Source organism: Danio rerio, chromosome 2 (genome assembly GCF_049306965.1).
Source record: "Danio rerio strain Tuebingen ecotype United States chromosome 2, GRCz12tu, whole genome shotgun sequence".
Taxonomy (NCBI): Eukaryota; Metazoa; Chordata; class Actinopteri; order Cypriniformes; family Danionidae; genus Danio; species Danio rerio.
The window spans coordinates 43,170,668-43,193,094 of record NC_133177.1 but is presented as its reverse complement, the minus strand read 5'-3'; the positions used below and the strand labels follow the sequence as shown (position 1 = coordinate 43,193,094).

At 33.6% G+C, this 22,427-nt stretch overlaps 1 protein-coding gene across 4 annotated transcripts in view; it reads left to right on the top strand.

Moving 5' to 3' along the window:
- si:ch211-122l24.6 overlaps window positions 1-22,427 on the top strand; it is a 54,772-nt gene that overhangs the window by 27,128 nt on the left and 5,217 nt on the right. For 2 of the 4 annotated variants that reach the window (XM_073917668.1, XM_073917674.1), the window contains exons 4-7: window positions 9,329-9,513; window positions 10,503-10,624; window positions 12,672-12,712; window positions 12,780-12,927. In XM_073917668.1, coding sequence (XP_073773769.1) covers window positions 9,329-9,513; window positions 10,503-10,624; window positions 12,672-12,712; window positions 12,780-12,855 — 424 coding nt within the window. In that variant the 3' untranslated portion in view covers window positions 12,856-12,927. Of the gene's footprint in view, window positions 1-998; window positions 1,574-9,328; window positions 9,514-10,502; window positions 11,066-12,671; window positions 12,713-12,779; window positions 12,928-22,427 lie in introns of those variants that run through there. The other 2 variants (XM_068224216.2, XM_073917694.1) reach the window with 2 other exon arrangements.

The window sequence follows — 22,427 nt, the reverse complement described above, 5'->3', positions numbered from 1 at the left end:
CAGGATCACCACAGTGGAATGAACCGCTAACTTATCCAGCACATTTTTACTCAGCTGATGACCTTCCAGCCGCAACTCATTACTGGGAAACATCCAGTCATACTAATTCACACACATAAACTACAGACAATTTCGCTTACCCAATTTACCTGTACCGCATGTCTTTGGACTTGTGTGGGAAACCTAAGTACCCAGTGGAAACCCACGCGAACGCAGGGAGAACATGCAAACACCACACAGAAATGCCAACTGACCCAGCCGAGGCTTGAACCAACGACCTTATATTTAAATATGCATATTTTTAAATATGTATAGATACATATATTTAAATATAGATAGATAGATAGATAGATAGATAGATAGATAGATAGATAGATAGATAGATAGATAGATAGATAGATAGATAGATAGATAGATAGATAGATAGATAGATAGATAGGGGTATCTAGATAGATAGAAGGTTTTTCTTTCTTTCTTTATTTCTTCCTTTATTTTCCCCCCAAAAATAGCAAATTTTTTAAGTGCTTGAAGATTTTGAAGATTTCTTAAAATTTTTGTAAAAATCTCGACTCGTTCTCGTGAACCCAATCTTGTGTCTCATCTTGTCTCATGAAGTAAGCGTCTTATCACAGCCCTAGTCATAAAAATATCACCAAAATGAATTTGTTTGTTTTGTTTTGTTTATGAGACTACTAAGACCAGCACAATAAATGCACTTAATTGTCATTAAAATGTCATCAAATATAAATAAAATAATTGCAGTAATCCAATAAAATAAGTAACTAGATACATTTCATTCATTTATTTATTGTATCATTTTAATTTTTTTGGATTGTTTTGTCAAGTTTAAGAAAAAATAAAATCAAACAATACTGTACACTTTAAAATCAGCATTTTTTTTCTTTGTTTTGTCTAAAGTAATGGTCGTCAAGACATGCTTCATTTTTTCCAAACAAAATAATACTAATTTAATACATTTATTTTATGTTTTATTATAGATCACCCAGACATGTCTATGTTTGTCTTCCTAACAAATCACAGCGCTGCTAGACCGCAATACTGTAAAGCTCTTCAGCACACGGAGGCAGACTCAGGAAGTGACATTGAGGTGCTGCAGTCTCTGTGCAATCTGTCTGTTTGTCAATAGGTCATTCTCTGAGCAAACACTGCACCACAAACCCTAAACCTCCGTGAGATGGTTCAGGCCACGTGGATGAATGTGCAGGAGTTCTGATGCTGATTACACAGGCTTTCAATAGGGCTCGTAATCTGCTCGTAACTCCTGTTTGCTCGGCGCAGATGTGCTGCTATTGTCATGAATGATGGACCACCCTGTGCTCAAGAGCGCATGACAATCATCCCAAATCAAATGACAGATTACAGTGGATTAATTGTCTGAGAAACGTGCAAATGAGAGACTACATTTTCCCTCATTGATGGCATGAGTGAGTGCACAGACACACATTTCAGGCCAAGAAGGGCTGAATTAATATCATATTAACTGTAATTGTGTTACTACTGTAGGTGAAATGTGCCAAAATTTTCAGTTAACAGTAAACAAAGTAGTATATTTACTAATGTGTGGGTGTGGATCAGTATGTCTGTCACAGTTGTTGCATTTATAACTAAATGAAATATAGATGATATTCTAATATTATTTATAATTATGCATGTTTTTATATATATATATATATATATATATATATATATATATATATATATATATATATATATATATATATATATATATATATATATATATATATATATATATATATTATTATATACTTACAATATTTCCACTTGGTCTTTCCAATATTTTCAGGCCAAAACACTCCATGTAATATATATGTAAATATGTAAAATAATGCTTAAAATAATAAATTATATATATAATAATCTATCTATCTAATAAATTTGCTCTCATATTTTTTTTTTATTGCAACAAAGTGTCAAGGATAACTAGACTTTTCTTAGTAAATATTTGATATTTACACATTTCCTTAATGTAATAAAGGAAATGAGTGAAAAGAGTTAATTATTAATATTCATTTACTTGTAAAAGTTAAGTATTTTTAAATCATCATAAACCTAGTAATATTTAGTAAATTTTAATAATGGATATGTCGTAATGGGGGCTGCACGGTGGCACAGTGGGATGTGTAGTTCCATACGGGATTGAATTAAGAGAGAAATCTTTTGAAAATAAAAGCAATCTTATGTTTACATATGAGAGAAAGTGTTAGAGTTTAATCTTCATTAGCAAGTTTTTAAAAAATAAATTTATTTATTTTTTTAGTTTTGAGCTTGCAAAAGACTAACACTCATGCTTTGGGTTTTGGCATTTTTATTATCAGCATTATTGTTTGATACGACTCTTAAACGAGTCATCGCTGTGCTATAAAACTGCTTAGTCATCTCTGAGCTAGTGTAAAGTAAATTTGGTCTTGGGTTCGTTTTGCTTAAAATAAAGTGAAATAACAAATCAGTGGAAATGTGCATCTTAATTAAAATATGTTACACCCTAATTTGTAACTTATACAATTTATTTAAATTGATAAAATCAATATTTCTTCTGCTAAAACAAGAACTTGACATTACTTGATTAATTTGAATAAACAGACTCAAAATTAAAGATAATCAATTAACATTTACTTAATGTTTAACTTAACAGTTCTAAATGAATTAAGTAAAATTTACATGATATTAAAAAGTCAGTTGTGCCTAATATAAGTTTGTGCAGATTGTTTTTAAAGTAAATCTTTTTTTTTTTTTTTTTTTTTTTTTTTTTTTCAGTGCATACATGAAGAATTTTAAGCCCTTCGGTTAAATTGTCATTCTTTTATATTTTCCCTATTTTCTGTTTAACACATTATGTCAAGTATAGTCAATATCAATGTTATTATAGTTTTCTAAAAGTAAAAACCCAATTTATAAATGATATAGTTGATGAATTATTTATTTATTTATTTTTTTCATTTCAGCTTGTTGCCACTTTAAAGTCAAACTAAATTGCTAAATTAAAAACTAAAGTATATTATTTTAAAACAAATAAGCACAAATTCAACACAATTGAACTATTTCAAATATTAAGGAGAACTACAATAACAACTCAGTGTTTATTATTGATTAATATTTAATGTTTGTGATTTGTGACTTGCATTTTGTAATTTACCTTCTTCATTGTTGTTTTTTTATTGATTATAACAGTGTGTATTATTTTACTGTGATTTTATTATGCAAGTTTGTAATTTTGTTTTGTTTTTTCATTATTATATTGTTTGCATATGTTTATAGCACTTTGAATTAAAAAAGTGTGTCATGAATAAAATGTTGTTGTTATTATTATTATTATTATTATTATTATTAGTAGTAGTAGTAGTAGTAATAGTAGTAGTAGTAGTAATAGTAGTAGTAGTAGTAGTAATAGTATTATTAAAATACCCGTTCAGATCTGAGTGCTGAAATCTTTCCTTAAAAAGCAAAGCTATTCAAGAAGACATATTGTTTTAAGAAACATAATTGTCAAAATTAGGAATAATTACTTCTCAAATAAATTTATTTCATTTTTAATAGGCTTTTACTGGAAACCCAGACCAAATTACTGCTGATTAACAGTATTTATTTTGCAGTACAGGGTTTTTGAAAGTGCATTCATAATGTCTCTGTGTTTTTATGTCCGCGTGTATGTGTGTGTGTGTGTGTGTGTAACACATTTGAGTTTATTTTGGACGGGCGCTGCTGTGGTTTGTGTGTTCTCCTCAGACCACATTCCAGCTTTTCCAGTGCTTGCCAGCTCCAGTCGAGATGGAAGTGGTTCTCGGTCTTGGAAGTCGAGCTGTGGGCTACAGACTGGCCTTGTGTTTGTATGCATGTGTGTATATATTTTGGCCGAGCACACAAACATCTAGTTTGACCAGTGTACAAACGTCATGCTTCTAATTGAGCCAGGCCATTGCTGTTGTGTTTGTGTAGAGTGTGTGTGTGTGTGTGCGTGACATTGTTTGCCTCTCCATATGGAGATATTTACTCAGATGTCATGAAAATGGCTCTGTGGATCTGAAAGCGCAGATCGGTGCTGAGCCAAGCACAGGTACTCCCACGTCCCGCCAAGAGAACCGCAGGGGGGAAGCCGTTCTTTGTTACCCCCTTCCCTTCAGGAAGAGTTGAGACAGGGAGTGGGAGGACAGCTGAAAAACCCCTCTTTTGGTCGAGGGTAAAGCTTTAAACTCGCTGTCCAGAGAAAATACAACCTTGCCGTGAGCACTCTATCTGCCTGTTAAAAATATAAAAACTAAATTATGAAATGTATAGTAAACATATTTTATTTCAGCTTGTTGCCATGTATAAAAATCTAAATATTTCAATTATTAAATAAAAAAATATTTAAAAATTGTTAATTAAAATCAAATCAAATCTACAAGCAAATATAACTTAAAATATTAATATATATTAAAGTTATATTTATATAATCCTTCTCAAATGGACACTGAGTTTTCTTATATGTTCTTAAAAAGTAAAGACATTCAAGATATATGCTCCAAAAACATTTATTTAATTGTAAATAGGGTTTACTTCAAAAAACTACTGATTTACAAGTATTGTTCCCTCTAGTAAGAACCAGGACAGGGAGTGGGAAGACAAAACAAATGGTAGGTGGATGGTAAAGCTTTGAACACTCCACAAAACAAACCCAGCAAAGTGCTATTCTTCTATCTGCCTCTTTCACTGTTGGAACTATAAAACTAAAATGATCAAAAATACATATGCTGCTACAGTATACATTGTGTAAAATAACTATATGATTGAATAAATATCACATGAAAAATATGAATTAAAATAAAAAGTGAAATCCACAAACAAAAACTATAGTTCTATTTAAATAACCCTTCTCGAATGCACACTGAGTTCTCTTATATGTCCTTAGATAGTGAAGATAATCAAGAAGATTAATTGTAAATAGGGTTTTACTACAAAAATACTACTGATTTAAGAGTATGTTTTCCTTTTAGTAAGAACCAGGACAGGCAGTGGGAGGACAAAATAATAGAAATAAAAACTCTTTTGGTGGATGGTAAAGCTTTAAACACTACTGCCAGAACAAAACAAACACCCAGCATTATTCTTCTATCTGCCTCTTTCACAGTTAAAACCATAAAACTAAAATTATCCAAAGCGCACACACACACACACACACACACACACACACACACACACACACACACGTGTGTGTGTGTGTGTGTGTGTGTGTGTGTGTGTGTGTGTATGTGTGTGTGTATGTATGTGTGTGAAAAGCCAAATCAACAAACATATATATATATATAGAGTTGAAGTCAGAATTATTAATTTTTTTTTAAATATTTCCCAAATGATATTTAACAGAGCAAGGAAATTTTCACAGTATGTCTGATAATATTTTTTTTTTCTTCTAAATAAAGTCTTATTTGTTTTATTTCGGCTAGAATAAAAGCAGTTTTGTATTTTTTTTTATTATTATTTTAAGGTCAAAATTATTAGCCTTTTAAGCTGTATTTATTTTCCATAGTCTACAGAACAAACCATCGTTATACAATAATTTGCCTAATTACCCTAACCTGCCTAGTTAATTAACCTAGTTAAACCTTTAAATGTCACTTTAAGCCATCTTTGAAAATATCTAGTAAAATATTATTTACTTTCATCATGGCAAATATTAACTAAATCAGTTATTAGAAATGAGTAATTAAAACTAATATGTTTAGAAATGTGTTGAAAAAAATCTCTCTGTTAAACAGGAATTGAGAAAAAAAAAACAGGTACAATAATAATTCAGGGGGACTAATGCTTCAACTGTATGTATGTACATATATACAAATAAAAAAAAATAACTTTTGGTGGAGGGTAAAACTCCATCCAGAAAATATCAGTTTCTTTTATTCTTGAAACCACAAAACAAAATTGTATAAAACCTACACTTATTTTGGCTTGTTAATATTTTTAATTTATTTTCTTAATTATTTACATTGCTTAATAGAACTAGATTATTAAAAGACCTTACATAAGGCAATAATATAAAACAAAAGCAATTAAAATGAAAAGCAAAACCTACAAAAACCTCTTTAATATTTGCGTAAAAAGAAAATGAATTCAGCAACCCCTGATTAATAAAGGGACTAAGCCGAAAAGAAAATGAATGAATGATTGAAATGATATTCAAGATAAATTCTCTAAAAGTAAAATTGCCGAAAATTACATCTCAGGTAAATTTAATCTATTTTAAATACAATTTTACTGGACAAAAACACTACTGATTAAGAGTATTTACCCCCCTATTGGGATAAGGACAGGGAGTGGGAGGACAGCTGTAAAACCCCTCTTTTGGTGGAGGGTAAAGCTTTAAACACTCCATCCGGAACAAAACAACCCTGCCGTGATCTCTCTCTCTCTCTCTCTCTCTCTCTCTCTCTCTCTCTCTCTCTCTCTCTCTCTCTCTCTCTCTCTCTCTCTCTCTCTCTCTCTGCCTCTTTCACTCTTTCTGACTCTGTAGGAGCCTGCATTCAATGGCAGATCAAGGTATCAGACTAGGGTGCGGATTGGATTGGAAGTACGCGCTGAAAAACACACACTGACCCCTAGACCGCAACTCCCCACACCCATCCGCAGATTACAAGCCCCTCTGTGGCCAGGCCGTGCCATGGACATTATTAATGGCTGCTAAAATGTGGCTACCTCAAGGTCCTGAGCAGAATAAATATCATTCATCACCAGCACAATTCAAACAAGCTAGACAGATGAGTATTAAAGTACATTCTTTTAGCCAGTGGGGATGAATGCACAGTGTGTGTGTGTGTGTGTGTGTGTGTGTGTGTGTGTGTGTGTGTCGGGAGAGGAAAAGTGAAATGTTTGACTTCAAGAGTACGAACTGTGCAAACACATCGCTCTGGAGGAGAAAATTTAACATTGGATTTAGCCATATATATTACAAATAGCCTATCACTACCTGGTTTATTCGCCACTCAAGAACACTAGAGGTCTATAAAAACTTTGTCTTCATTTAAACTTTGATTTATTCTTTAAAGTTTGTGCAGTTGTATTTCTGCGCACATCTAGAAAATGCTCAGCAATGTGTATTGCATTTACACCTTTGTATTTAATTTTAAAATGAAAGTTTTTTTTTTATTACCTTGTTAATACTTCGCCTCATGTCATCTTACATGTATGTATATCTTTATAAAGTTGCTTAAAAGAGCTATTATTAAGTGTTAAAGTGGCATAGAGTGCAATATTTATGATTTTAAAACTGAATTAAATAAGTAACTTAATTAAATAGAATAAAATTATGAAAAATATATATATATATTTTCAGTTTTTTGAGCGAGATGCTACTGTCTCATCCATTTATGGAATATGATGGGCTAAATATATTATGAAAACTACCCTAGAGTTAAACAGTTGAGTTTTACTATTAATAAATAAAACAAATAATTAATTAATTAAATTATATATATATATATATATATATATATATATATATATATATATATATATATATATATATATATATATATATATAATTTTTTTTTAATAGGCTCATTTTACAAGTTCCCTAAAGTTAACAGTTGAGCTTAAACATTTTTAAATGCTCTCAGCCAATCTCCAGTTCTGGCAGGAGCATATTAAGCTTAGCTTAGCATGGGTCATTGAATTGGATTAGACACTTATAGCATGCCATTTAAAAAAAAATCTAAAATTAATTTAAATAATTTTCATTCATTTCATTTTATTTTTAAGATTTTAAGCCACTGTGTAATATTGCACTTGCTGCAGGACCCCAGAATGAAAATATACTGTTGGGCTAGCTGTGTCAACATAGAAAATAGCTACTCATGGTAATTTTTGAGCGAGATGCTAATAGTCTAATTCGATTCAGTGATCTATGCTAAGCTAAGCTAAATATGCTTATGCCAAATTTGTGTACAGTATGCTACTCTCTATTCCGTTTAAATTATATGATGAGCTAAAAGTTTTTTAAAAACTCCCCTAGAAAAAAAATGTTGAGATTTGCTAGTTTTCAATTAAAACAAAATAAAAAATATATATATTTTTATTATTTTAAATAGCCTCATTTTACAAGTTCCCTGAATTTAACAGTTAAGTTTTTGAATACGTTCAACTAAACTCCAAATTTAGCTTAGCTTAGCGTAGATTATTGAATTGGATTAGACCATTTGCATGCCATTCAAAAAACAAAACAAAAATGAATTTAAATAATTTTCCTATTTAAAGCCTATTTAAAGACATTCCCATTTTCTAAACTGGTATGGCTAGGAACTATACTGCCATTCGCATGGAATGTTATTACGCAGGACCTGGAAATAGTTCTGAATCATTTCTCACAAATGTCTGCATGGTTGTAACATTTTCAAGCACTGCGTAATATTGCACCTGCTGCAGGACACCAGAATGAAAATAATACTGTAGGGCTTGCCATGTCAACCTAGAAAATAGCAACTCTTCAGGCATTTTTGAAAGAAATGCTAATGGTTTAGTCCGATTCAATGATCTATGCTAAGCTAAATTAAGGGAATTTGTAAATTGAGACTATGCAAAATTTATTCTTTATTTTTGGCTGTGTCCCTTTATTTATCAGGGGTCGCCTCAGCGGAATGAACTGCCAACTTATCCAGCACATGTTTTACGCAGTGGATGCTCTTCCAGCCACAACCCAACACTGGGAAACACCCATACACTCTTGCATTCACAGTCATACACTACGGCCAATTCAGCTCATTCAATTCACCTGTACCACCAGTCTTTGTACTGTGGGGGGAACTGGAGCCAACAGGGAGAATATACAAACTCCTCACAGAAATGCCAACTGGCCCAGTCAGGGCTCGAACCAGCGACCTTCTTGCTGTGAGGAGATTGTGCTTCCTTCTTGCTATGAGGAGATTGTGCTACCCACTGTGCCACCAAGACGCCCTTATAAAAATTATTTTTCTTAAAAAAAAACTCTCATTAAAGGGGACCTATGATGAAAATCAACTTTTGTATGTATATGTCAAATTTTGTCTGTGTGTATGTGTAGTGCGTCCACAGTCATATCGGAGTGATATAAAGACAATAAGTCTTTTTTTTTTTGAATTTCCTGATGTTAAAATAGGACCCAAATCCCCAGTGATTTTGAGGCCCACCGCAGCGTGACGTAGGAGTGCGATTTTTAGAAAGGCTTGAATAAACTTCAAATACATGAAATAAACTTACTTTGTATTCTTGACCAATGAGCTGTATTCCAGCTTCATCTGATACTGTCTCTGTTACTGATGGCTGTTTATCTGTTGTAACACAGGAGAAGCAGACATGCACATGGGAGTGGTGGGCCAGGAGAAGCAGCTAGTTTTGATTTATGGCCTACTCACACTATGCCATCCGTACCGTGCCCAGGCCCGTTTCCCGGATCGTTTGAGAAGTGTGAGCGCGCTGAATCGGGCTCAAGCACGGTTCACTTGGCCGGCCCTGGCCCGGTTGGAAGAGGTATGCCTGAGCGCGGTTCACTTGGGCTTTGGCGCGGTACGCTTGTGTGTGAGTGCAAAACGCGCCAAAGCCCGAAACTGAAAGCGAGACGTGACTTTTATGGGACTGTTTCATATGGATTTATTAATCATTCTTACTGTTCAGTGAACGCAAACTGCCGTCGTTTATTAAAGACGCAAACTCCTCACTTCATGACAGCTGCGCGCCTTCAGCAGACCTCCTCATTTCTGAAGCACAAGAGCTTTATGATTGTTTATGAGCGCCAAAAGTGGCAGATCTGTTCGGCGAAATATCTGACTGTGTGTCCCCGCATCCCTAAGGACTGTTTGGCGAAATATTTGATGGCATATTAAACGACTGAAACGATATAACTAGAGAAATCTCCACTGTGCTGCTGAGTGAGAGAGCGCTTCTCACTGAACAGCCCAGCAGCGATGACGTAAGCGTGCTGAAGCCCGTTTGTGGTGTGAGCACGGGGCGTCGGGGGAGATGGGAGGGGGGACAAGCGTGCTTTGGCCCGGTTCGAGGCAACTGTACCTAGTGTGAGTACGGCCTTAAAGCCACAGGCTACAAAAACAGCTACACTGTAGTCAAGACACCAAAACGGGTAGATTCTGGAGGCTATAATAAATGACCTGATGGGTATTTTGAGCTAAAACTTTATAGACACATTCTAGAGACACCAAATTGCTATTTTAAATTGTGTAAAAGGGGTAAAATACAGTAGGTGCCATTTAAAATAAATTGCACTATACATTTCTTAAAGTAACTGTTTGTGTCTTAGTGTGAAGAACATTTTAGAAATCTAAAAGAACATTTTCACTGAACCTTTTGTAATGTAAAAATTCTTAATGTTCTTCATGGCATCACTAGCGAATTACAATCATGATAGTAACTAAACCACGATAATGTCACTTCTTTGTAAGTGTACTGGAATACTGTAAGGACAGACATGCTAATGAAATCCTGCCAAACCCATGTCTCTACAGGAGTGTGTCCGAGTACCTGGAGCAAGCAAAGACAGTCTTTCACTGTGGACCGTTCACCCAAAATTGGACTAAAGAATTTTAATGGATTCCGGCAAATGGGAGCTAATTGGAGCAAAGTCGAGGTAAGGATAGGTGGAGGGAAACAAATGGACTGCAGAAGGAGTCGTGTTTCAGAGCCACGCTGAGAAGGATAGACACTATAGCAATTAAATGGAAAGGGAACTTTAAGAGAGCCAAAGGAAAAGAGCGTATGTGAAATTTGAAGTCCAAGCAGAGGGAACAGCATTCCTCATGAAAATTGCTGGTGGGGAATACAGACGACGAGGCATGAAACGTCAGTCAGACTTTGTAGTGCAAGATGCTTTAAATGAAACTAAATCCGCTGCTGTTTTATTCTAGAACTTTTAAGCTTGTGATCTATATATAATCATCTTAAAGTGTTGTCATAGCAGAGCTGCCTGTTGTGGGCCATTCCTTTTCTCATTTCCTCTGCAGCTTGTTTTACTTATTGTAAACACTGTGCTTTTGAACATTCTGTCCACTATTAAATCATAAAAAAATATGCATCATGGCTTCCACAAAAAATATTAAACAGCACTTTTATTACATTAATTATAAACTTGAATATAAATAAATATAAACATTTTATTTTTATTAGTAGTAGTATTAGACTAGAGTAATGAATCTGATTGTTTAGTTTTACCACTATATAAATAATCAATCTATTAAACTTAATCTCAAAACATTCACTGTCAAAAAAACATATAGTGAAATGAGCATACACAATTAAGAAATCTAATGAAATATGAATCTATAACCAAATATGGGGCCCTTATACACTACCTGACAAAAGTCTTGTCGTTGATCCCAGTTGTAAGAGAAAAATAATAACTTGACTTCTTGTTGATAATTTGGAAAAGTGGCAGAAAGTAGATTTTTGGTCGGTAATTCATCTGTTGAACTGCATCCCAATCATCACAAATACTGCAGAAGACCTATTGAAACGTGCATGGACCCAAGAATCTTACAAAAAACAGTCAGGTTTGGTCAAGGAAATATCATGGTTTAGGGTTACGTTCAGTATGGGGCATGCGAGACATCTGCAGAGTGGATGGCAACATCAACAGCCTATCTATACGTATATATGTATATCTATATATATCTAGACATTTGTGCTTCCAATTACATGACAAACCACAGGAAGGGCAAATACATCAGCAGGATAGCACTGCTCCTCATACTTCACCCTCCACATCAAAGTTCCTGATAGCAAAGAAGGTCAAGGTGCTCCAGGATTGGCCAGTCCAGTCACCAGACATGAACATTATTGGGGTAAGATGGAGGCATTAAAGGTCAATGCAAAAAATCTTAATAAACTCTGGGAGTTCTGCAAGAACGCTTTCTTTGCCTTTCCAGATGACTTGAGGTAGTGTAGTTAATTTATGTAAAGTGTTATTCTTTTTTTTGTCCTAATTAGGCAAAATAACTCTTTAAATATGCTCTGATTGGCTGTAAAAAAATTCACCGTCAATAAAACATATAACACTCTGATTGGCTGTCAAAACATTTACTCTCAATAAAACATAGTGAAATAAGCATACACAATTAAGAAATCTAATTAAATATTAATTTACAGCCAAACATGGCACCAAATTAGTTTATATATGTAAAGTATTATTCGTTTTTGTCATAATTAGGCAGATTTACTCTTTAAATATTTACTAATTGGCTTTCAAAACATTGACTATCAATAAAACATATAATAAAATAAACATACATTAAAGGAATCTAATTAAATGTTGATTTATAACCAAATATGGCACCAATATATATTTATATCTGTGAAGTATTATTTGTTTTTTGTAAAAATAAGGCAAAATTACTCTTCAAATATTTTCTGATTGGCTGTCAAAACATTTAATGTCAATAAAACATATAGTGAAATGAGCATACAAATTAAGAAATCTAATTAAATATTAATTCATGGACAGTATGGCACGAATATAGTATTATTCGCACTTGTCCTGATCAGGCAAAATTACTCTATAAATATGTTCTGATTGGCTGTCAGTTTGTGCAGTATTTGCGCATCAGTTAGGATGGCAAACATGACTTGATCTAGCTACGTTTCACCTGGTTTACCGAATGAATGATTTTTCCTTGTTGCAGGGGGCACATGGGACAGAAGGGCTCTCCAGGGCTGTTGAGAGGTATTTTTAGAGGCGGGTCTTATCTGAAATCCCCGGGGGCCTGAAACTCAGTCCTTCACCTTGCCAGGTCAGGCGCTGAAAGGGGAATCAGTGGGCATCATGGGAACGGAACGAGTGCTGGAGCCAGAGGGGTCGATGTGTGACCTGACGGTGCAGCTGGGCGGCCTGCTGACAGTCAGACAAGACCAAGACCACCATCAAGTCTATTTTCACCGGTACCTATCACTGTCACACACTCTTAAGAACAGATTTACATTAAAAAGCTATGAACACACACTGTCATCGTCTTAGGGGTTTAGTTTACTCTGCAGAATGACACTTGTGTCATCGTTTACTGTCCTATCATTAGTCATTCCAAACCTACACAATTTTTACTCATAATCAAGACACAAATTACAATATTTTTCAAGCTGAGAGGTTTTTGTTTGTGTTTATCCAACATTCAAATGCTCCAAAATGTTTATAAAGATTTTGAAAAATGCATATGAATTAAGCAGGTCAAGCCAAGTCTTTAGAAGCAACTTTCTTTTGTGAATATTTTAGTCATTCATTTTAGGAATTTATCAATTAACAATGTTTATAGCAGGCAGCAATTTAAGTTGATGGAATGTCTGATGTTAGATGCGTTCCATATGCAGATATAGTCTTAAATATAGGCATTTCATTGGGAGAATTTGGTTGTTGATGCTGTGAAGTGGTCAAACTTTGTGTTGATGCTATAAATGTCACAAAAAATCAACCAACAAAAAAATCACCAACAAGCTTTTGCAGCCAAGTCATATTTAATTTTCAAAAATGTACATCTAATGTTAGATGCCATATGCATATATTGTCTCAAATATAGGCATTTCATTGGAGGATTTGGTTTTTAATGCTGTGACGTGATCAAACTTTGTATTTATGTTATAATATTTCTCAAAAAATTCACAAATTTCAACAATTGTCACCAATATGCTTTTGCAGCCAAGCCATATTTAATTTTTAGAAATTAACATCTAATGTTAGATGTGTTCCAGATGCAAATATAGTCTCAAATACAGGTATTTTATTGGAGGATATAGTTGTTGATGCTGTGATGAGGTCAAACTTTGTATTGATGCATTACAATTATACAAATTTACAATTATACAAATTATACAATAGGCTTTCGCAGCAAAGTAATGTTTAATTTTCGAAAATATACATCTAATGTAAGATGCATTCCATATGCAAATATAGTTTCAAATAAATCGATTACATTGGAGGATTTGGTTGTTGATGCTGTGAAGTGGTCAAACTTTTTATTGATGCAATAATTTCACAAAAAATCACAAATTTCAGGACTTTTGTCACCAGGCTTTCACAGCCAAGTCATGTAATTTTCAAAAATATACATCTTTTGTTAGATGCGTTCCATATGCAAATATAGTCTCAAATACAGGAATTTCATTGGAGAATTTAGTTGTTGATGCTGTGAAGTGGTCAAACTTTGTATTGATGCTATAAATGGTCACAAAACTTTCACAAATTTCAAGACTTTTGTTACCAATAAGCTTTTGCAGCCAAGTCATATTTAATTTTCAAAAATGTACATCTAATGTTAGATGCATTCCCTATGCATTTATTGTCTCAAATATAGGCATTTCATTGTAGGATTTGGTTGTTGATGCTGTGAAGTGGTCAAACTTTGTATTGATGCAATAAAATTTCTCAAAAAATGTACAAATTTCAAGACTTTTGTCACCCAGTCATATTTAATTTTTTAAAAACAAAAACAACTATCAGGTTAATTTTTTGTCTCACGCAAGAGGTATGAATTTTGTTCTTGTAATTAAGTGCATTGCAAGAAACAATAAGGTTTTTTGAGCATCAAGTTGAATGTGTGTAAAAAAAAAAAAAATAAAAAAAAAAAAACCTGAATTTTCATTTTGAGTGTGAATTTATCTCCTTTCTGACTGTGAACCAAACAAACTTGTCCAAACTTCTCACAGAAAATGCATATATTTTCAGTGTCACATTAGATAAATGTATCATAAGGCTTTCTGAAGCTCACAGTAATACCCAAAATAATTTGCTTGTTTATCAGTAAGCATGCCAACACAATTACCGCACTAATTACTGCAGTCAGCGCGTAAAATATTACCAAGTGTGAGGCAATGCCTCCTCTCACACTGCAATATTCATACCATAATCATGTTATTACTGTAAACGTGGCTCACTTTACGACAGCAGTAATTAAAATCGGCTCTGATCGCGTGTATCAGTGGCAGCTTAGCACTGGCGTACTGTCAGTAATTAACACTGCCGCCCCGTCTCTTCCTTTCCTAATGAAATCGCTCAGACAGATCATAGATTTCCCATTCATCTCTGCAGACCAGACACGGCCGCTCACCTCCACTGCTGCTGAACCATGATAATACTAAATACAACACAGAGAGGGGAAAACATCTCTTTTTCTGCATCCCTGTTTTTTCTAAAACGTTGATTTAAGCTGCTAAAACTGAAGCTGCATGTTGGTAATAGTGCTGCATTCAGCTTGTAGCAGTAAAGGAGGATATAAGACTCTATGTAACGATAGAATGATATATGAAGGGTTTGCACAGTGTAGCTATTGTAATTTCTGGCAAATTAAAGCAGTGACTTGGAAAGCCAAGGCTTCGTCAGTTTCCAAGCGCTGCTTTAAAATCAATATGCCAACAGGAGCAGATGGGAGAAGGCATTGTGGATGGAATTCTTCACGCAATATTTACATATCTAACTAGGCAACTGACGCTCCAAGATCCAGTCAACTGCTGTCTCAAGACCTCAAGCCTCACGTCTGATGATTTATTAGGCTTCTGGCGCTGCTGAAACTCACTACCTGGCTGCTTTCCGCTCTTCTCTCTTTGTGTGTGTGTGTGTGTGTGTGTGTGTGCGTGTGTGTGTGTGTGTGTGTGTATGTGTGTGCGTGTCAGTTTTTGGCATGTGGGTCTGAATTTGTGTTCATTTCCATATGTCTGTGTTTGCTTGTCTGGCTTCCTGTGTGTTATCGCATATGTCCATGTATGTTTTTGTAGTTTTTATAGGCGTGGGTCTACCATGTATACATGATGACACTGCATATATACACATGCACAATGTCAATGTATGCTTTTCAAGTACAAAAATATTGTTGTTATTTTATATAGTTGAAGTCAGAATTATTAGCCCCCGTTCATTTTTCCCCCAATTTTTCATTAACAGAGAAAATATTTTTTTCAACACATTTCTAAACATAATAGTTTTAATGATTCATTTTTAATAACTTATTTATTTTATCATTGTAATGATGACAGTAAATAATATTTTACTACATATTTTTCAAGACACTTCTATACAGCTTTAAGTGACATTTAACTAGGCTTAACTAGGTTAATTAGGCAGGTTAGTGTAATTGAGCAAGCTATTGTATAATGATAGTTTGTTCTGTAGACAATAGAATATATATATATATATATATATATATATATATATATATATATATATATATATATATATATATATATATATATATATATATATACAACAGTTCTGTCTGGTTCTCAAATCTTATTGGCAGATAGCCGTGCGATATTCTGCAATATCAGAACTCCTACAGCCTCTTTACCCTTTGTGTATTTCTCCGCACACATACAGCCAGCAAAAAGCAGACACTAAAGCTCTAAAGTTTAAAACATGCACGCTCAACTGTTAAACTGTCAGCTTATGATTTGAAAATTTTGAAGTAGTTCCTCATACAAAAGGGTCTTTTCTCCATGTTTGATTTAGTTTTTATATACACAATTATGCCGTCAAACTGTTGTATAAACGCAATATCACACCCACCAGTGCTGATATACAGCCATATCGCACTGCTACGAGTGTGATATTGCTCATATATATATATATATATATATATATATATATATATATATATATATATATATATATATATATATATATATATATATATATATATATATATATCATACTGTGAAAATTGCCTGGCTCTGTTAAACATCATTTGGGAAATATTGGGGGAAAAAAAAAAAAAACACGCAAAAGGGGGCTAATAAATCTGACTTCAACTGTATATTACAAACTGTTCTTGTTAAACGGGTGCACATACTGTGAGGGACATTTTCGCTAATGGAAATTTAACCAATTACAACAGAAATTTAAATTCCCTCTGAATATTTTTCTTCAGATTTTTACAGATTAGGAACTACATACATGCCCATACATTTTTATTGGATAGTACATCCCCTTAAATCATTGACATATGCCTTGAATATTGTAGTAAAAAAGCATTAGCATTATTTTATAAACAGCTATAATCTGTTAATTCCCTCTCCATAAAGAAAGAGTGGCAGAAAGAATTGTGAGAGGAAATTACTGAAGAAATATGGCAATCAGGTTTGGAGGATTTTAATAAACACTCTATTAATTCTAGACATTGTCTTATTCAGTTTGATATAATTCATAGGTTACATTTTTACAAAGAAAAAATTACATCGAATCTTCTAAAATATTTCACAGACAATGTAATTGATATAAAACTTATTTGACAAAAACTTTTATTGTTATGCATTTAATTTGTTGAAGCTGTTGTAATATAAGGGACATACTGAATATATTGTGAAATTATTTATTTAAATACTTAAATACACAGAGTATTTATAATTGTATAATAATGCTGTTGTGGATAATTTTTTTTATTTTAAATATTTAGCTATTGTTATTGTAACAAGAATGTAAACTATTTATATACATCACAACTAACGTGAATAAATAAATCACACAGATAATTACATATTTTGATAATAGAACAGTGTATTGAGTGCATAAATTTGATATTTGTAATAAATTATTATGTTTGAATATGCTTAATGTGACCATATTTATTATAACAGTAATGTATTTCCCTTAATTTGACTTTATTGCATTTCATTCAGTTCGGTGTGATTTTTAAAGACTAGTTGGAACAATTCTGACAGGACACACATGCCAGTTAATGAGTAAAACAGCTTAATGAGTGCAGTACGTTAAAGTTACAGTGTATTTGACAGCCCTTTGCTTATATTTCATTCCTCTTGGGATTTCATTATAATTAATTCAAACCACATAAACAGAAGCAACTTGACTTTTATTACTTTCATGTGGACTTCATATATACAAAACTTTGTCTTTTAAAATGGGCCTTTCTGATTATTGAACATTATTTTCATTTTTTTTTTTTTTTTTTACAAAAGTTATTTGAAACATTAACACAGATACCTTACCTGCATAAAAGGGATAGTTCACACAAAAATCATCCCTCATTTGTTCCATACCCGTTGCAGTTTCTTTCTTATGGGTAGGGTTGCATCATCTGTTCTTAAACTGGAACGTAAAGTCCACACTAGCGGCTTAGTTCTACTAGCTAATTTGTATCTATTTTTTTCTAAGATCTTTAAGCAAACTGTAGTTAGTAGGTCGTAAGCTCTCTGTAAAGTCATGCGTAGTTGCATTGAATGACATAATATCCAATAAAAAAACATTTAAAATGTTAAGCTGCTTTAACATTCTGCAAGTAATGCATCTATATATAACTGTCTTATGGAAATGAAATGAAATGATACATTTTCATAGTACATTACAGTCTGTCACTATAACAAATGATGCACATGCCTGCATCGCGAACCGTGAATGTACGCAAAATACACATAAAGTTGTATATACATATAAATCCTACACATGAAAGAAAAAGCAGGGAGAAGAACTCATTCATGAAGAAATTCTCGTTTTAATTGATGGATAAACTTAACACAAATCATTTTAGAAAGAAATTTAAACCCTTCTTTTACAAACTCAAAAGAGCGAGATTTGGGAGGAAAATGAGGCTGTGAGTAGATCATTCTTCATTAGCAAATAAAAGATAAAAATAGAATAAATATATATGTTTGTTTCAGACACACTTCTGATGCTTGTATTTGCAGCAGCTCCACTTCCACAACTTCACGTATTGAGTTAAATTAGGCTTTGCAGTGTCCATGTTCTGTCCTTTACTTGCACTGTATCTGTTCAGCTGAGGGAATGGAACCAAGCCCATGACCTCAGACACAGCAACATTCCAAGATGGAGGGGCCCTAGGTCTAAAATCTATAGTAAAACATGCCGTTTTCTGCTAAATGGTTACATTAATTGAGTTTAACATATTTTCCTTAAAGTGGAAATCTGTTTACAAAATAATGTAAGCTTGACTGCTACATTTCCCCTTAAATGTTATTTATGTGATGAGATTGCATGTATTTGTTTTGCCTGTTGTTGTTTTTTTCTGTGATATGTGTAATGTGAATGCTGATGTGGTTGTGTGGTGAAGCCAAAGATAAATTTACACTTGTGGACAGTAAAGAAAATGAAGTATATTTATTTATTTTTACTTGTAATTTTTAATAATTTTTGCAGACGATCTGCATAGAAAAAGACTTGATCATCCCAGTCTATCTAAATGAATAAAACCTTTCCAAATAGTTATTCAAGTCATTTGGTAACATTATATTCATATCATACATCGCGGCAAAAACAAAATCAAAATATGGCATTGTCAGATTTTTTTTTTATATCGTGCAGCCCTATTTGTAACCATTCAAGGGTGAATTTCCATTTTTATGTGAACCATCCTTTAATTTGCTTTTAAAAATTACCTTTATAACTTGAATTTCATCAGGACACAATAAACAGACATCACGTTTTTCAAAAGTGATGCGAATCTCAATGATTTCTAGTCTCGGTTTAGTGCTTGTAACTGAATATATTTGACTAAACTCGACTTTGTGTGCCGGGACGGTGTGTGCAATTGGCACAGCAGCCGGTTTGAAATGACAAAATGTCTGCCTCTCTTCCTGTCTCCCTGCCAGCACCTGCTGCCACTGAGAGTCTCTGTTTGCATGTCAGTCTTTACCTCTCAGCTCCACTGAGCGTAGAACTGACTCTAAAACAAATGGCAGAGGATGTTTAAACAAAGCAATATAAGGCTGCAGTGAAATAATTCAAGGTTAGACTTACAAACAGTCGTGGCAGCTTGCTTAGTCACATGACAAAAGGCAGAGCGCAGTCTTGCATGACGGATCAGACGTCTCACTCTTTGAGCAATGGTATACATAAGTCACAGAGGTGGAGGTTATGGGGCTTTCTGGAGTATTGGAATATTGTAATGCGTTTTACAGTCACGGATGACTCTCTCTTTCCCTTTTCGTTTGTCATTCATCGTGGGTTTTCACTCCATTTGAACATTTTTTGGCTAGTGGCTTCTGTGTTTCAAATTAGCGGTTGTACTTTCATTCAAAATAATTGAATCAGATCATTTGAGATAATATGTTTGTGTGGTAAAACTTTAGTTTAAGTAACAATGCACACTATTAACTGGCTTATTACCTGTGCATTAAGATATTAACTGTTTATTCAGAATTATTAAGTATGATCTTATTCTACATACCTAATCCTACCTAATACCTTAACCCAACTACTACCTTACTAACTATTAATAAGCAGTTAATTAGTAGTTTATTGAGCTTATATTGTTAGTTAATGGCTTGTAAATAGTGGAAATTGAAAAAATGGGTCGTCACAGTGGTTAGCACTGTTACCTCACAGCAAAAAGGTCACTGGTTCGAGTCATGGCCTGGCCAGTTGGCATTTCTGTATGTAGTTTGCATGTTCTTCCTGTGTTGGCATGCATGGGTTTCCTCCGGGTGCTCTGATTTCCACCACAGTTTAAAGACATGCGGTATAAGAATTGAATAAACTAAATTGAATGTATACTGTATGAGTCCGTGTGTGTGTGTGAGTGTGAATGAGTTTGTATGGGTGTTTCCCAGTCCTGGATTGCGGCTGGAAGGGCATCCGCTGGTAAAACATATGCTGGAATAGTTGATGGTGAATGGATAAATAAAATTCCTTACACTGTAAAAAAAATTAATTGTTAAGAAAACATAAAAAATGAAGGCAACTTGATGCAGTAAGAACTTTGAGCTGTCTCAACAACTGTTTTTTAGTTTTTTTCAGTAACAATTTTTTGTTCAGCTAACATAATTTTGTTTATTTATGCAATGTTGATTGTTGTATTTTACTAATAAAATATTCTTGTCACATCAACTGAAGCAACAGTTTCTGCTATTGAGTCAATATTTTTTTTTCTGTTTATTGAATGATTTTTTTTTAATTAGCAAAATAAGTAATTAGTTCTAGTTAGGATATCATCCTGTTTTTAATTATTTTGCTAATAATTCTGACTTCAACTGTATGTTTTCTAAGAGAAATGGTGACGTGTTGAATACTTATTTCCCCCACTGCATATTATAAGTAACTATAACTAAATTGTCTAAAAATGAAAAGTAATCTAATTACACTAACTAGTTACTTTGCTGCTAATTGCATCCAACATTGAGTACAGTAATTTTCTGCATTTAGTAACATGTCTAATATTCTTTATTTTAAGTTTTTAGGGCTGTTTATGGCTCTGCAAGTTTTAAAATAATTTGTTATGTCTAATAAGTTGTCTTTTAATATTTGATCTATTAACTGTGAGGAGAATAATGACACCACATTGTACCAAGCATCATGGAATGTAGGAAAAAAAAAGTGGATAGTTGTGACAGATGGCTAGTGTGATGAGACAGCAATGCCTTCATCATTCTAATGACTGGACTTATATTTTGAAGTGTGGACACCCCATCCCATTACACAGCCTATCCGTCTTCAGCAAACAGCCACTAGACCACATCTGAAGCCTGCTTTACTGCTGTGGGGTTGCGCTGCCACTAGGCTGTTATTTAAAACTCTTAAGAGAAGTAGAATTAGCAAATAGAAGCCACGCTACAGCAAACCTTGAGGCCGTGTGCCACTCAATCTGCACCACTGTGGGATGTTTGCAAGTGGAGGTCTGGAACCGTTATCTTCGCTTGTACTTTAGGATTGTTGAGTTTTGTGGCATGTTTGCGCCAGTGGGGTTTTGCAGCTGTTTAATTCCTCAAACTAGCATTAGAAGAATGTATCTGTTTATCTATGGCTATTTTCAGGTTATCAGTTTAGACAACAAATCACATTTACTTTGAGGTCTATGGGCAGCTTTTGTCAATGAATTTGATGGATGGATGGATGGATGGACGGACTGTAAACCTTAATAAGTTAAGACTACTCGAATGATTTCAGGAAAGTGATTCCCTCAGTTTGCTTGAGTAAAAGGAAATCGAAAACTCAATTAATTGAGTTGACCTAATTTGGTCTCTTCATTGAATTTACTTAACTGTTTTAAGTACAGATAACCAGGTCCAGACGGAATCTGCGGATGTTTTTTCGAGAATTTTGGTAAAAATCTGCGGATTTCTGCGGAATTATTTTGGGAGTATCCAGCGGAGTATCATAACTAAAACTTTAATATATAAAATAAAAAGTAATAATTTACTGAATAAAAATTGAATAAATTCAGATTTACACATTTACTCAAATAAATAAACTGAATTAATGATGGGCTAAAAATCTGCAGAAATCTGCAGAATTCTGCGCACGGGTTTACTTTTTTTTCAAATGCAATTAAACTATTCACCTTTATTATATTTGGGTTTTTTCAGCTTTTCTCTATCTAGCAAAATGACATACAGTAAAATAAATCTGCTCTTCCAGACTCCAGTATGTCTTCTAAATTCAATATAAGCTATAGTTGTAGATTTTTATAGACGTGTTTTATAGACTATACAAT